This window comes from Capricornis sumatraensis, chromosome 4, assembly GCF_032405125.1.
Source record: "Capricornis sumatraensis isolate serow.1 chromosome 4, serow.2, whole genome shotgun sequence".
Lineage (NCBI taxonomy): Eukaryota > Metazoa > Chordata > Mammalia > Artiodactyla > Bovidae > Capricornis > Capricornis sumatraensis.
The window spans coordinates 126,117,019-126,132,100 of record NC_091072.1 but is presented as its reverse complement, the minus strand read 5'-3'; the positions used below and the strand labels follow the sequence as shown (position 1 = coordinate 126,132,100).

The following is a 15,082-nucleotide window of genomic DNA, read 5'->3' as shown; positions in this document are numbered from 1 at the left end:
AGGAATTAAATAGTATTTTTTAATAAAACTAAAACTTGAAAAAAGGATACTTGTCTCAGAAGAGGTTACCGAATATTTAAAGTTAGGTGAATATAACTAGAAGACAGATGATTTTTTGTGAAAGCTAGTATCTCTGACTTAATAAACCAGCAGGACTCGATATGAGTACAACACACCCAGTTGGCAAACAGGAAGGCCTAACATGTTTGTTTAGCTGTGTGTATATATGCTTACTTGTAGAGTTCAAAAACTGGGACTACATTCACAGATGTGACTTCACTGCAGAATTTTTACTCTGAAAAAGAACAGTTCACGTGCTCAATTTCTAGAAGTAGTGTTGAGCGTGTGCAGGGAAATGGGGCAGAAACCATCACAACAGCTGGCTCCAAAGGACAAAGAGGTTCTCAGCGTCTGTGAGGTGGTCAGTGGAGCTATCATCCACGCAGCTCAGAAACTGAAGGCCTATCTTGGATTTGAAGACACACTGAGCAGTCTGTGCCCAGATCCAAACACTCTCAATGAGATCTTCTTAATCCACTTTGTCACTTTCTGCCAAGAGAAAGGAGCTGACAAGTGGCTCACCACCACCAAGATGACCAAGCACCAAGCCTTCCTGTTCGGGGCAGATTGGGTTTGGACCTTCTGGGGATCTGATAAACAAATACAGCTTCAACTGGCCGTGCAGACACTGCAGATGGCTTCTCTTCCTCCTGTGGAATCTGACCCCTCCAACCCAGATTCCAAGGCGGAAAAGTCTTCCAGCAAGAAAAGTAGGTTTGACAAGCTGGAAGAATTCTGTAACATGATAGGAGAGGACTGTCTTGGCTTGTGTATCATCTTTGGTGTGCCAGGAAACCCTAAAGACATCCGAGGAGTTGTCCTGGACAGTGTCAAGAGAGAGAGAATGAAGGGTCATCTGCCAGGAGGGACAGCTGTGGCACGATTCATCCTGGAAACAGAAGATTGTATCTCCATCAGGGAGCTGCTTGGAAACTGTCTGAGTAAGAAAGACAGGCTGAGAGAGGTGGGCAAGGTTTATATTAGCATCCTCTGAACTGGCCGTGTGAGATGAGACTGGCCTGTAAGATAAAAAGAAAACAAAAATATGTTCTTTTAATAAGTTTATCATGGGAATTTTTTTTCTCCCCTCCCCCACCCCACATTGAATGAAAACCATCTCCTGGGTCAAAACATCCTAGTGTCATGATTATGGACAGAAAAAAAGCCTACCTGTATTTCAGGGACAATGGGAAAATTTAGCTTAATCTTTTATTTATTATTCAACAATAAAAGTGGGAGGAAAGGATAATAAAGTCACCCTTAAAGTTCAACTTGAAAACAAATTGTGTTTGATAAGAGTAATTCTAGCATTTAAAAGTGTAAAATGGGTTTTGACTGCTATGGGTTGGAGGTAGGGAGGGCAAGGGGGTGCAAAGGACTACAGAAGTTTTAGTTGTATTTATTAATACAAAACCAGTTTCAATTCAGGACACATAAGCAAAACTGAGCCTGGTTCTCTTCCTCCCTATCCAGGCTCTCACCTCATCCCAAGCTGCTTGCTCTCTGCACTGAGGACCTTAGTGGGATCCCCTGGGGACTTGTTTGAGTGTTAGCTTTTCTTATGATTTTAACCCATATCACAATCCCTTGTAATAATGATTAACATCTATTTAGCATTTGCAGTAAGAAAAAAATATATAAAAACTATCTTTACCTAAAAGCTGGGGTGAAATAAAACCACTCTAGGGAAGGAAAAATAATTTTTCCTCGATGCTTCTAGAGGACAGAAGCAAAAAGAATGCTTAAAAGTGTAAAGGGAAGCTTGATTCATTCACACATGATTGTTAAATGCTTGTTACTTGAAAGGCCCTGTTCTATGCCTTGCCAGTCCAGCAGTAAAAAGAACAAAGTCCGTACTCTCAGGGAGTTTTCCTCTTAATGGTGGAAGATGGACAATAAATAAATACCTGCATATATTGTAAATGTGTATTTAAATAAATGTCAGGGGTGGTGTAAAGGAAAAGGAGATACTATTTTATATGAGGTGGTTAAGGAAGGCCTCAGAGAGAAGGGGCAATTTACCAGAAATGTGAATGGAGAGAGATCATCAATGCAGGTATCTGGGAAAGAGTGTTCTAGACATTGGAATCTGCAGATGCCAAGGGCCTGACCTGGGAATGGAGTTGATGTGTTCGAGATATAGTAACAGAGGCAGAATGAGCAGGGAGAAGACTGACGGGAGACAGTCAGGGAAGGAGCCAGCAAACAGGAGAAGCAGATCACACTTGTAAGGACTCTGGATTTTATTCTGAGTGATAAGGAGACAGACATGCCTTGATCTGACTTAGACACTAAAACCCTCACTCAGTTGCTGGGTGGAGACTAGACTGTAGGGAGGAAAGAGTAGCAGCAGAGCCCAGGGGGCCACTAGGAAACTATTATAATAACTGAGAGGGGAAAAGACTTGGGGCTTCCCAAGTGGCTCAGTGGTAAAGAATCCTCCTGCCAATGCAGGAGATGTAGGTTCAGTCCCTGGATCAGCAAGATCCCCTGGAGAAGGAATTGGCAACCCACTCCAGTATTCTTGCCTGGGAAATCCCATGGACAGAGGAGCCTGGTCGGCTAAAGTCCATGGGGTCGCAGAGAGCTGGACACGACTGAGCATGCATGCGTGCTCACACACACAGTCACATACACATATGAGAGCAAAGAGTAGCCTCAAGCAAAGTGGCAGAAGACAAGGGGCAAAGAGGTCAGATTAGGAACAGTTGATGGTAAAGCATACATTTGCTGATGACTGGATGCACTATATCCCAATTAGAACATTTATTTCCAAACTTCTTAAATATGACATTCCTTCATTCCAGGAAACCAAAAGTTCAAGGAAAACATTTTAGCCTTCTGTCTACAATAAGTAGGTACAAATAGACATGAGAGGCATCTCTTCATGTTGTTAAGCAATAATTATTCCTACTTGGAGTATGCCTGGAAGGTTATACTACTCAGTCAATTTCTGTTTCCTTGTGTAGAGTGACCCCTGTCTGCATCAGTGCTGTGTAGGGCAAGCTATCAAGGAGGTGGAATAAAAAGAGTATGCAACTTGGAATCAGAGGTGGGTTTGAGTCTCAGTTCTTTTTAAAAGTAGAATCTAGAGGTTTAACTCTGTTTTCTCTGACTTCAGCTAATTCAAAGGAGACAATGCTTGTGACAACACTTTTCTATTTTGTTGAAGGGTAAGCTTACCAAAATTTTGATGTGTCTAGTACAAATTGTAAGTATTCATGTGATAAAGAGCTGGAAGATATAAATCAAAGACTCAACATGTTTTTTTTTTAATGAAAATAAAGATGTGAAGCTTTTACTGATTTTAAAAAATACTGTACTCTCATGTTTTTTGAAATCAGCATTTTTGTGTAAAGATTTAAGTACAGAAGAATAGAAAGTTACTTCTTCATGAGTCTTACACTGACCGCTGTTCCAGTTTACTGTTTACCATTTCAGAACTTGTATTGTGTATTAAACATATTTTACACAAGTGTAATAATATGATCTACAAATGCCTTATAACCTGCATTTAAAAAAAAACTTCAAAAAAAAAAAAGAAGAAAAAAAGAAAAAAAAATCACTGAATATTGTGGACAATTTTCCATGTTAATACATTTATATTCAGTTCAGTTCAGTTCAGTTCAGTTCAGTTCAGTCACTCAGTCGTGTCCGACTCTTTGCGACCCCATGAATCACAGCACACCAGGCCTCCTTGTCCATCACCATCTCCCGGAGTTCACTCAGACTCACGTCCATCGAGTCAGTGATGCCATCCAGCCATCTCATCCTCTGTCGTCCCCTTCTCCTCCTGCCCCCAGTCCCTCCCAGCATCAGAGTCTTTTCCAATGAGTCAACTCTTCACATGAGGTGGCCAAAGTACTGGAGCTTCAGCTTTAGCATCATTCCTTCCAAAGAAATCCCAGGGCTGATCTTCAAAATGGACTGGTTGGATCTCCTTGCAGTCCAAGGGACTCTCAAGAGTCTTCTCCAACACCACGGTTCAAAAGCATCAATTCTTCTGTGCTCAGCCTTCTTCACAGCCCAGCACTCACATCCATACATGACCACAGGAAAAACCATAGCCTTGACTAGATGGACCTTAGTTGGCAAAGTAATGTCTCTGCTTTTCAATATGCTGTCTAGGTTGGTCATAACTTTTCTTCCAAGGAGTAAATGTCTTTTAATTTCATGGCTGTAGTCACCATCTGCGGTTAAAAAAAAACAACAAACTGCATTTAAAAAAAAACTTCACTGAATATTGTGGTCAATTTTCCATGTTAATACATTTATATTCACTTTCCTTGTTTCTGGGTTGATACCAATGGTTCTGTTCTCAACCCTGCATGCATATTAGATTCACTTGGGAAACTTCAAAGCAAAGCAAAAAAAAAAAAACCAAACACCAAGGCTGCAAACACACCTAGATCAACTGATCAGTATCTCAGAGAGGGGGAACCAAGACAGATTGTTTTTTTTAATCTCCTAATGTAATTATAATGTTCAACTAGGATTAAGATGTGTTTAAGTAGTCCTCTCTATTGTACGTATACACCATGATATACTTAATGTGTAATGTCTGGATGGATATTTGAGTTCCAAAGTCCATCCACATACCTGGATATATTTACATATTGTTTCTTTAACGTGCTTGTGAATCAACATACTTCACTTGGTTTTTTTGGTAAGCGTGTATTTATTTTTGAGTTCATTTTTCCAGCTTTACTGAGATATAATTGGCATGCAGCACAGGATAAGTTTAAGTGTACATCATCATAATTTGACTTAATACATTATGAAATGATTATCACAATAAGTTTAGTTAATGTCCATCTCATATAGATATAAGAAAAAAGCAAAAAAGTTTTTTCCATGTGACAAGAACTCTTAGGATCTATTCTCTTCACAACTTTCAAATTTACAATACAGCAGTGTGAATTATAGTCATCATGTTGTACATTACATCATTAGTACTTTATTTATCCTATAACTGGAAATTTGGCTCACTCACTTTTTATGTTATTTTTTAAATTAAAAACAGCTCCCTGACAGTCATTGGTTTAATGCAGATTTCAAATATAGCAAAAACCAATTGTAAAAAAAAATCTTAATATTTAAAATTGATCTACATATTTAGACTTGGCTATGTAATTTGTGGGACCAAATGCAAACTGAAAATAAAGAGTGTAAAAAATTTGTAAAAAATTTTGTAAAAAATTGTAAAAAATTTCAAGACAGAGACAACAAACATTAAGCCAAGCACAGGGCTCTTCTATGTGTAAGTCACAAGCCCATGAAACTAACCTGCTCTACCTGGCATGCTTAACAAGGAGCAGTTCTGTTTGTTTCCAGTTGTTCTTATTATAATCATCTACTTTAAGAGAAGGCAATGGCACCCCACTCCAGTACTCTTGCCTGGAAAATCCCATGGGTGGAGGAGCCTGGTAGGCTGCGGTCCATGGGGTCGCTAAGAGTCAGACACGACTGAGCGATTTCACTTTGACTTTTTACTTTCATGCATTGCAGAAGGAAATGGCAACCCACTCCAGTGTTCTTGCCTGGAGAATCCCAGGGACGGGGGAGCCTGGTGGGCTGCCGTCTATCGGGTCACACAGAGACGGACACAACTGAAGCAATTTAGCAGCAGCAGCATATCGATTGAAAAAATAGAGGATAATTTTATTAAGGGTTGTATGTTAATCCATCCTAGGGTAGAAAATAAGAGAGCTCCTTTAAGGATTACCATCATTTTCTAGGTCTGATGAGTTCTGCCTTTTTGTAATTCTAACCTGACCTACACACAAGCTAGCAGAATCACTGATTATAGTTAAAGCCTATAGGAGCTTTCTTAGTGGTTCAGGCCATAAAGAATCTGTGTTCAATTCAGAAGACCCAGGTTCAATACCTGGGTTCGGAAGATCCTCTAAAGAAGGGAAGGGTCACCCACTCCAGTATTCTTGCCTAGAGAATTCCATGGGCAGAGGAGCCTGGCAGGCTACAGTCCATGGGGGTCTCAAAGAGCGGGACAGGACTGAGGGACTAACTTTTCCACTTTCTAATTTTCAAAGCCTAAATGGCACAGGAGATCAATATGCTAATATTACACCCAGATATATGATGGAATAGGATCACACATTCTAAAGATGGTGAGGTCAAGTTTTAAACTCAACCCTCTTCCACAACACAAGAGAAGACTCTACACATGGACATCACCAGATGGTCAATACTGAAGTCAGACTGATTATATTCTTTGCAGCCAAAGATGGAGAAGCTGTATACAGTCAGAAAAAAACAAGACTGGGATCTGACTGTGACTCAGATCATGAACTCCTTATTGACAAATTCAGACTTATATTGAAGAAAGTAGGGAAAACCACTAGACCATTCAGGGTATGACCTACATCAATTCCCTTATGATTATACAGTGGAAGTGACAAATAGATTCAAGGGATTAGATCTGATAGAGTGCCTGAAGAACTATGGATGGAGGTCTGTGACATTGTACAGAAGGCAGTGATAAGACCATCCCCAAGAAAAACAAATGCAAAAAGGCAAAACGGTTGTCTGAAGAGGCCTTACACATAAATATGAAAAGAAAGTGAAATTAAAAGGAGAAAAGGAAAGATATACCCATTTGAATGCAGAGTTCCAAAGAATAGCAAAGAGAGATAAGAAAGCCTTCCTCAGAGACAAATGCAAAGAAATAGGGGAAAACAATAGAATGGGAAAGACTCCAGATCTCTTCAAGAAAATTAGAGATACCAAGGGAACTTTTCATGCAAAGATGAGCACAATAAAGGACAGAAATGGTATGGACCTAACAAGCAGAAGATATTTAAAAGAGGTATTAACAAGAAATACACAGAAGAACTACACAGAAAAGATGTTCACGACCCAGATAATCATGATGGCGTGAACACTCACCTAGAGCCAGATATCCTGGAATGCAAAGTCAAGTGGGCCTTAGGAAGCATCACTACGAACAAAGCTAGTGGAGGTGATGGAATTCCAGTAGAGCTATTTTGAATCCTAAAAGATGATGCTGTGAAAGCAGTGCACTCAATATGCCAGCTAATTTGGAAAACTCAGCAGTGACCACAGGACTGAAAGAGGTCAGTTTTCATTCCAATTCCAAAGAAAGGCGATGGCCAAGGAATGCTCAAACTACTGAACGATTGCACTCATCTCAAATGCTAGCAAAGTAATGCTCAAAATTCTCCAAGCCAGGCTTCAGCAATACGTGAACCATGAACTTCCAGATGTTCAAGCTGGTTTTAGAAGAGGCAGAAGAACCAGAGATCAAATTGCCAACATCTGCTGGATCATCAGAAAAGCAAGAGAGTTCCAGAGAAACATCTATTTCTGCTTTATTGACTCCACCAAAGCCTTTGACTGTGTGTCTCACAACAAACTGTGGAAAATTCTGAAACAGATGGGAATACCAGACCCCCTCACCTACCTCCTAGGAAATCTGCCTACAGGTCAAGAAGCAACAGTTAGAACTGGATATGGAACAACAAACTGGTTCCAAGTCTGGAAAGGAGCACATCAAGGCTGTATATTTTCACCCTGCTTATTTAACTTATATGCAGAGTACATCATGAGAAACGCTGGGCTGGAAGAAGCACAAGCTGGAATCAAGATTGCAGGGAGAAATATCAATAACCTCAGATATGCAGATGATACCACCCTTATGGCATAAAGTGAAGAAGAACTTAAGAGCCTCTTGATGATAGTGAAAAAGGAGAGTGAAAAAGTTGAGTTAAAACTCAACATTCAGAAAACTAAGATCCTGGCATCTAGTCCCATCACTTCATGGCAAATAGATGGGGAATCAGTGGAAACAGTGAGAGACTTTATTTTTCTGGGCTCCAAAAATCCCTCCAGATGGTGACTGCAGCCATGAAATTAAAAACTCCTTGCTCCTTGGAAGAAAAGTTATGACCAACCTATACAGCATATTAAAAGGCAGAGACATTTCTTTGCCAACAAAGGTCCATCTAGTCAAAGGTATGGTTTTTCCAGTAGTCATGTATGGATGTGAGAGTTGGACTATAAAGAAAGGTGAGCACTGAAGAACTGGTGGTTTTGAACTGTGGTGTTGGAGAAGACTCTTGAGAATCCCTTGGACAGCAAGGCGATCCAACCAGTCCATCCTAAAGGAAATCAGTCCTGAATATGCATTGGAAGGGCTGATGCTGAAGCTGAAACTTCATTACTTTGGCCACCTGATGCAAAGAACTGACTCATCTGAAAATACCCTGATGCTGGGAAAGATTGAAGGCAGGAGGAGAAGGGGAGGACAGTGGATGAGATGGTTGGATGGCTCACCCACTCAATAGACATGAGTTTAAGTAAACTCCGGGAGTTGGTGATGAACATGGAAGCCTGGCATGCTGCAGCCCACCGGGTCGCAATGAATTGTACACGAAGGAGAGACTGAACTGAACTCAACTAGTCTGGATCAAGAGGCCATCCTTTTACTTATTATTGGATACTGCCTCTCTCCTTTAAGCACATCACTTGTACTAGCTGAAGACCTCCTTTAATTCAAGAAAGTGCAGAAAAGCAGCAACAGCAAAGAAACAGGGCCTTAGCGTAGACTGCCAGACTCCCAGACCATCTGAGATTCCGCCCTCCAATAAGCCACATTTCTCCCATCCTCTATGGCCCTTCTATACAACTGCCTTTGGACTGACAGCTTAGATTTTTCACAAAATCTTTTTGTTTTCTTTCCATTCGTTTTTCTACGTGGAGAGTATTTTCTTGCACAGTTAGTTGACTCCGGCTTTGCATTCCGAGGCCCACGTGCTTCCTGTTTCTCCCGCCCAGGGGCGGGGCAAGGCTCGCCAGCCTGCGCAGTAGGGCCTCAAGCCCGCCCCTTGGCCCGGAGCCGCGCTTGTCCTCTCCGGCTTGCCGTCTTGGCCAACATGGCCGCCCCCTCGCTCCCTGCGTGGTTGGCTTTGCAGACGCGAGCCAGGACCCTTCGTGCCTTTTCCACCGCTGTGTCTCCTGTCACTGGCGCTCCGAGACTAAGCCCGCGTGAGTGTCTGCCGCGTCGCCTCCGGGCTTTGGGGGCTGTAAGCGGGCGGAATACGGGCGCATGATGGCGGCTGCGGTGGCGGAGCCAGAGCCACCCTGGGGATTCAAGTACGTCCTCCGTGCCGGTCATTGGTCCGTCTAGTAGTAGGAAACCATGGACTTAGGTGTGCCCCCTGCGCGGAGTGTCGCCTAGTTCCTGGCAGTCAGTTTCTCTTTCTGGTCCTCGGGGCGCCGCGGACTTACTTCCCCACCTTCTCCGTGACCTGCGCTTTCCGGTAGTCTCTCTCAGGGCCAGCGGCACAAGTCTCTCTCTGATTGCTGGTTCTCGAAATATTTGTTGGGTGATGCTTAACCACAGATTTTCCCGAAATTTAAGAGAGGCCCACAAATGGCCTCAAACAAGGTACAACTCTGAATTCCAGGGCTAGCTATGTCACCAAAGGGGGTTGACCTTCATTCAATAGGCGTACTGAGGTGACCTTCATTCAAGAGAGATTTTAGGGCCGCCCGATACCGTTCTTGCCTTGGAGGAATCTAGTGGAAAAGTCTAGTTGTGGGAGACTAGGTAGGAGTACTGTGCAGTGTTAGGTGTTGTTAATAGAATCGTGAATACAGTAAGGGGGTGGGAACACCGAGCAGGAACCCTCAAGAGTCAAAAAAGCTCTGTCGAGGGAGCGTTGCCAGTCATTCGTCTTGTCTTATCCGTGCTATTTTCTGTAATAGTTCTAGTATTGATACTTCTCACTGTCCAGTTTAGGCCACCGTATCTCCCGTTTGCCATAGTTTCTTTGCTGGTCTCTATTTCGACTCTTGCTCTCCTACATTGGATTTTCACAATAGCGAGAGTGAAGTGTGCAAAAAGCGAATCTTAACTTGCCACTCCCATGTTCAAAATATACAAAAGATTTTTCATTGCTTTGAGATAAACGGTAAATTCCTTAATGCATCATCATAGCACTTAATAGTCTTACCACTTTTTAATCATTCGTTCAGTTATTCATTCTGCAAATACTTAACTCCTACTGTGTGCTGGGTAGCCTTCTAGATACTGGAATGTAGCAGGGCCCTTCAGACTTCCCTGGTGATCCATTGGTTAAGAATCCACCTACCAATGCAGGACAAAAGGGTTTGATCCCTGGTTAGGGAAGATCGCACATGCAGCAGAGCAAGTAAACCAGTGCACCAGTGCACAGCTACTGAGCCTGTCCTCTAGAGTCTGGGAGTCGCAACTACTGAGCCCAAGTGCCGCAACGACTGAAACCCGAAGACCATGGAGTCTGTGCTCCACAACAGGAGAAGCCACCGCAGTGAGAAGCCTTCCTTCACTGCAACTAGAGAAAAGCCTGCCCAACACTGAAGACCCAGTGCAGCCAAAGATTAATAAATGAATAATAATAAAAATAGGTCCTTCATCTCATGAAGTTTACATTCTTGGTAGGAAATCAGATTATAAATAGGTAAACAATGTCAGATGCTATGAAGAAAAATAAAATAGGGTCTTGAGAATAATAGATTGGGGGAATAGAGGCTGTGAAAGTGAAGTCGCTCAGACGTGTCCTACTCTTTGTGACCCCATGGACTGTAGCCTATCAGGCTCCTCCATCCATGGGATTTTCCAGGCAAGAGTGCTGGAGTGGATTGCCATTTCCTTCTTCAGGGGATCTTCCTGACCCAGGAATCGAACCCGGGTCTCCTGCATTGCAGGCAGACGCTTTACAGTCTAGGGCAAGACAAGATCGGATAGTCAGGAGAGAACTCCCTAAGGAAGTGAGGTTTGAGCATCTCTGGGAAGAGCCTTGTTGGTATAGGGAGCTGAAAGTACAGAAGCTCAAAAGTAGAATGAGGTTATGGGTGTGACCAAGAAACAAAAAGAAGACCAATGTGGCTGGAGCTAAAGTGAGTAAAGAGGAGAAGTAAAAGATGTCAGAAGATACATAATGACCTGATCTGGTAAAGGCTTGTAGGCATTTGGCTTGGATTTTATTATAAGTTTGGGATCACATTGGTAGGTTTTGAACAGGAAGTGAGGTAATGTGATTTATACTTCTGAAAGATCACTGACTGCGGTTGGCGAGCTTGGTCTAAGAGTGGGAGCCAGGAGACCAGTTTGAAAGCTGTTGTAGTGCTCCAAATGAGATGGTAGTGACTTGGATTGACCTAACAGTGGAGATGCTGGTATGGTTGGATTTGGGATATATTTTGAAGGCAGCGCTAACAAGACTCCCTGATGGATTTGATATGGGCCTTGAGCCAAAGTCTCAAGGAAACATGTTAGATTTTGAGCAGTTGGATGAATGGTGATACCGTTTACAGGAACTCAGGAGACTGAAGAGAGAAATCAAGAGCTCTGTGATGTGTTTTAGTTGAGATGCCTATTGAATGTATCTCTGACGTTTTATTTAAAAATTTTTTTTGCTTATTTATCTAGCTGTGCTGGGTCTTAGTTGAGGCATCTAAGGCACCTTAGATGCATCTTAGTTGAAGCACCTTAGTTGAGGCAAAATCTAGTTCCCTGACCAGGGCTAGAACACAGGCCCCCTGTGTTGGGAGTGCAGAATCTTAGCGACTGGACCGTCAGGAAAGTCCCTGTCTCAGACCTAGTAAATACCAATTTTCTGGGTGCTCTTTATGCCCTGCTCTTAAATTTCAGCCATTTTGAACTTGTTTACTTTGATTTTCCAGCTTCTCTTTCACTCTAGAACACTTTTTCTCACTTGCCTATTCCCATGGCTACCTCCTGCTCATCTTTAAGGTTTTTTCCCCAGTGAACTGACTAAGTTGGGTCCCCTGCTATATGTTTACATTAATATTTATCACTCTTTATTGAAATTTCTTGCTAGATAGTTACCTTATATGACCGACTGCATTCAGTAAGAGCAAGGACTATGTGTCTGTTGTTCATTGCTGCCTTTTAAGTTGCTGGTACACAGTACCACTCAGTTTTTTAATGAATCAGTGAATTACTGTTGAGGGATGAATAAGAATTTGTCAGATCAAGGAATGAGGTGGAGAGGGAGTAGAGGATAGAAGCCAGGCAGATGAAAGGGAGACACATTCCAGGCAGAGAGAACAGAAAGTTCAGAGAAAAACTCAGGGGCCTGGTACTGAAAGTCCAGTGTAGCCTAGGGCTTTGTGAAAGGAAGTGAAGCTGGAGACAGTAGTTCAGAGTGTGAAGTCTTTTGTGCTGAGTGCCGGAAGCCAGTGTGAGGAATCCCACCCGTGACAAGGTCATGAGGAAGGAACCTGACATACGCAAGGCGTGCTCAGACTTCAGGGGCCCCTCTGCAAATTCCTAAGCATGTACCCCAACAAAAATCTGCCGGTTTTTGTGCTCTGCTTTTCCACTCTTCTGACATTCTCTGGAAAAAAGTCAATTCAGGGCTTTAGTCTTTTGCATTTGAAAGAGTGTTTCAATCCAAAAACCCCTCTGATGGCTTTCTAGCCTGCCTGCAGGACTCGTACAGCTGCACATGTGATTGTTTGAGGCCTCCTGACCGCAGGAGGCACTGGAAGCTTAAAACATCCTAGGAATGTAGGGGCTTCCGAAGAGTCAAAATCTTTAGAATAGGACTGATTAAAAGTTTCATTTGTTGAGTCAATGCTTGCTGCTAAATTTTCATATCCTTTATTTTTAGATATAGTTGTTATATAGAAAAACAAGTAGTAGACCTGGTATTAGCAACATTAGATCTTTGAGTTAAGTACCTTCTTTGTTATAACCCACTGCACCTTTGTTCTATAGAGATGTAACTTTAGCGCTTTAAGGAGATGTAGATTAAAGAAAAACACTTCAGAGGAAACAATTAACATTCATTAAGGAAGAGAGCCAAAAAGTGTTAACAACCCTCTTGGCCAGAAGATAATGTAAATCACCTGAGACCTTTTGTATACAAAATGATATACAGAAAGAGTCTGGGCTGCGAACGCTACATAATTTTGTGTTACCCATTGATCTCCATGTTTTATCAAAAGTATAAAAGGCCTTCTGAACAATAAAGGATTGGACCTGTTTCTCGGACTAGTCTCTCGGCCTGGTTTCTTGGGAATCTGGCTCTCCCCATCTCTCTCTCTCTCTTCTTCTCTCCCTTTCCCTCCCTCCGCTCTTTAATTTCAGGCTGAATCTCCACCTGGGGTGTCGAGGCCCTCCAAGTCTACTTACTTGCCCTGGCTGTTAAGACCCGCACGAAAGGGAGACTAAGGCGAGGCACCCTTACATATTCAAGCGGGCGCCGGTGGCCCAACGTAGATGGTGCAAATTCCTTGTCTGGAATTTTATTGGTCTTCCGTGTAAACCAAGCTATTCAGCCCTCTTCCTTCACTTAATCTTCCTACTACACTATTTCTTCCTAATCTAATCTTATATTAATAAACAAATAAGTTTTTCTCACGCCAACGCTGTCCACCCTTCGAATTCCCTGGATCCACCGGGGCTGGACCCCGGCAGCTGAGCTTTCATTATCCTAACACTTTGTCTTTAGTTTTCTTGGCTAAATGACTTCTAAATAAGGATAATATATTTAGTGCTTATAGTTACTGTGAAGAATAAGATTAAAAAAGATAATGAAAAGCATTTAGCTCAGTGTCTGGCTGTGTTAAAGTACTGAATATAGTTATTTCATATTATTTTAGTATAGCAAAACATTAATTTAGAGAGATATAAGTTAGTACTGAATATAGTTATTTCATATTATTTTAGTATAGCAAAACATTAATTTAGAGAGATATAAGTTAATATTTTAAAAGATAGTATATAAAAATAATTTTTCTTGTACAGTTATGTGATTTATTAGGAATAACTATGATTTTTGTTATTGTTGATGCTTTTGTAGCATTGGCAGTTCTACTTAACAATAGAGACGGAAAACTGAAGGTTATTTTGTGTGTGTGCGTAAAGAACAGAATAATACCAGATATGAGCAAATATATGTTAGAACATTTCAAACCAGTTGTTTTTCAGTTCAGCCACTCAGTTGTGTCCGACTCATTCCAACCCCATAAATCATGGCACACCAGGCCTCCCTGTCCATCACCAACTATAAAGATGCAAAATACTTATTTCTAACTAGATATTTCAACTTGGGAGAGTGAGTTTATTTAACAACCTTAACAGTTATTAAAAATACATCTTTAGTTGATGAGCTAACTATATCTTATCATCCTGGTGGCTCAGTCTGTAAGGAATCCACCCACAATGCGGGAGACCTGGGTTCAGTCACTGGATTGGGAAGATCCCCTGGAGAAGGGGAATGGCAGCCCTCTCCAGTGTTCTTACCTGGAGAATCCCCATGGACAGAAGAGTCTGGAGGGCTGTAGTCCATGGGGTCGCAAAGAGTTGGACATGACTGAGCAACTCAGCACATGTATTGTCAGTCACAGTATATTTTCAAGTAACTCTTGAATTTTCTTATATATTTCTGACTTTTCATTTGCATTAAAATGATTTAGTCTCTGAACTTACAGAAAATGGATTATTGTCTCATTTTTATATTACTAAGTACTTTAAATTATGTGAGAATTGTGGGATCATGAACAATGTGGAACAACTCTGTACTAATAAAATTCTCTGCAACTGTTGTGTTGTCTTTTAGCTACAACAGAAAGAACCTCCAGACATGAAAGGCCACCAAGAAGAAAGGTAAGTAGTTAACGTGCTCTGGTGTAGACTGTTGTGTGAGTTTCTGATCTAAAGTAAGGCAGATCTTCATTAGGAGGTAGAGGGTGCCACGTGAGCAGGCTTCAAAAGGGCATGTGCACTGTGTGACCCTGAAGTCCTGGCTCTATCTAGTCTTTGATTGGTTTTGTCAGTTCCCTGAGAATGGATCATCTTTTCAGAAGCAGACTCTCTCACTTACTCCCAGGAAATAGGTATATAAACCAGAATAAAAAATTGTTTTTGACGATGCCTTGAACAGTCAGGCAGCCTGGGATGTATTCATTCATCTAACCAGTTTGGTCTCACCCTGCGGGCATCGTCATGGAGGAATCCATATTGTAAGGT

The 15,082-nt window shown here is 41.8% G+C and overlaps 2 protein-coding genes across 2 annotated transcripts in view; both read left to right on the top strand.

The window, feature by feature from the left end:
• The first annotated feature begins 355 nt into the window (after positions 1 to 355).
• REP15 (RAB15 effector protein) lies at positions 356 to 1,054 on the top strand. The gene has a single exon (XM_068969858.1). It carries the CDS (start codon positions 356 to 358, stop codon positions 1,052 to 1,054), a length of 699 nt encoding a protein of 232 aa, XP_068825959.1.
• A 7,918-nt stretch (positions 1,055 to 8,972) lies between these two features.
• Positions 8,973 to 15,082, top strand: part of MRPS35 (mitochondrial ribosomal protein S35) — a 48,349-nt gene continuing 42,239 nt past the window's right edge. The window contains exons 1-2 of the mRNA XM_068970937.1: positions 8,973 to 9,084; positions 14,673 to 14,719. Of these exons, the coding sequence (XP_068827038.1) occupies positions 8,973 to 9,084; positions 14,673 to 14,719 (159 nt within the window). The remainder of the gene's footprint in view (positions 9,085 to 14,672; positions 14,720 to 15,082) is intronic.

Bases quoted from the DNA above. Each gene is read 5' to 3' on its own strand.
- REP15 (XM_068969858.1), top strand. From the start codon at position 356: ATGGGGCAGAAACCATCACAACAGCTGGCTCCAAAGGACAAAGAGGTT.